Source organism: Octodon degus, unplaced genomic scaffold (assembly GCF_000260255.1).
Source record: "Octodon degus isolate 3935 unplaced genomic scaffold, OctDeg1.0 scaffold00012, whole genome shotgun sequence".
Taxonomy (NCBI): Eukaryota; Metazoa; Chordata; class Mammalia; order Rodentia; family Octodontidae; genus Octodon; species Octodon degus.
In genome coordinates, this window is record NW_004524588.1 from 15,261,535 (window position 1) to 15,262,469 (window position 935).

General features: G+C 46.2%; 1 protein-coding gene across 1 annotated transcript in view; it reads right to left on the bottom strand.

The window, feature by feature from the left end:
• Nucleotides 1–935, bottom strand: part of LOC111815172 (thioredoxin-2, mitochondrial-like) — a 32,791-nt gene that overhangs the window by 31,667 nt on the left and 189 nt on the right. Inside the window, exons 2-4 of the mRNA XM_023709478.1 lie at nucleotides 354–567; nucleotides 244–315; nucleotides 8–142 (exon numbers count right to left, since the gene is read on the bottom strand). Of these exons, the coding sequence (XP_023565246.1) occupies nucleotides 8–142; nucleotides 244–315; nucleotides 354–567 (421 nt within the window). The remainder of the gene's footprint in view (nucleotides 1–7; nucleotides 143–243; nucleotides 316–353; nucleotides 568–935) is intronic.

A 935-nucleotide genomic window follows, 5' to 3' on the forward strand; every position in this document is an offset into this window, starting at 1 on the left:
TCCATACTTCTTTTTTTGTAAAGCAAAAGAAATAAGTTTTAAATAGCTGATAGTTACATTCTTCAGAAAACAGACTAACTCATTAATGGTACCTTCAAGCTTTTCCTTATTAGCGCCAGAAAACTCACTCACCTTCTCCCCCGTTTTTTTTTTTTTTTGTGGAACCAGGGATCGAACTCAGGCCCTTGCGCTTGCCAGGGAAGCGCTTATTCCACTGAGCCATCTCCCCGGCCCCTTCCCCCGTTTTTAAACAACGGGAAGCTTGGTGTGCACTTGACTTCACAATCTGCAGCAGCATCCTGGCAGTCATCACATCTACTTCAAGGAGCAACATGTCGGGATATTTTTCAGACAGGGAATGAAAGAAAGGCTTGATCGTTTTGCAAGGCCCACAATACGTGGCTGAGAAGTCAACAACAAGTTTATCTGCTGCAGCTGCCAGGGCTTGCTGAAAGGCCTCTGTGCTTTCGATCTGCTGCACCCTGCTGGCTGCTGGAGGCCTGATGAGATGTCGAAGCAAGCGATGGAAGCGGATGGAAGGCACGGGAGGTAGCTCCGTCAGTCCTCCTGTTTAGCCTATAGAGTAGCTGGGTTTACAGTTGTGTGCTGCTACACTCACAGCTCAAAAACAAAACAAAAAAAAAGTCTTTTTTTAAAAAAGATTTATTTATGTATTTATCTGGTACAAGATCTCACTACACAGCCCAGACTTGTAGTGATCCTCCTGTCTCAGCCTCTAAGCCTCTCCAGCGCTGGGATTACAGGTATGTGTCATCACGTCCAGTTTCAGTGGCCAGGATAGTGTGGGGCCCACATAGAGTGTGGTACCAGGGATCCAACTCGGGTCCTTGAGCTTGCCAGGCAGGCACTTCGGTGGCCGAGCTCTCCCTGGCCCTCCAAAAGATCTTTATTTTATTTTTTTTAATTTTTTTTTT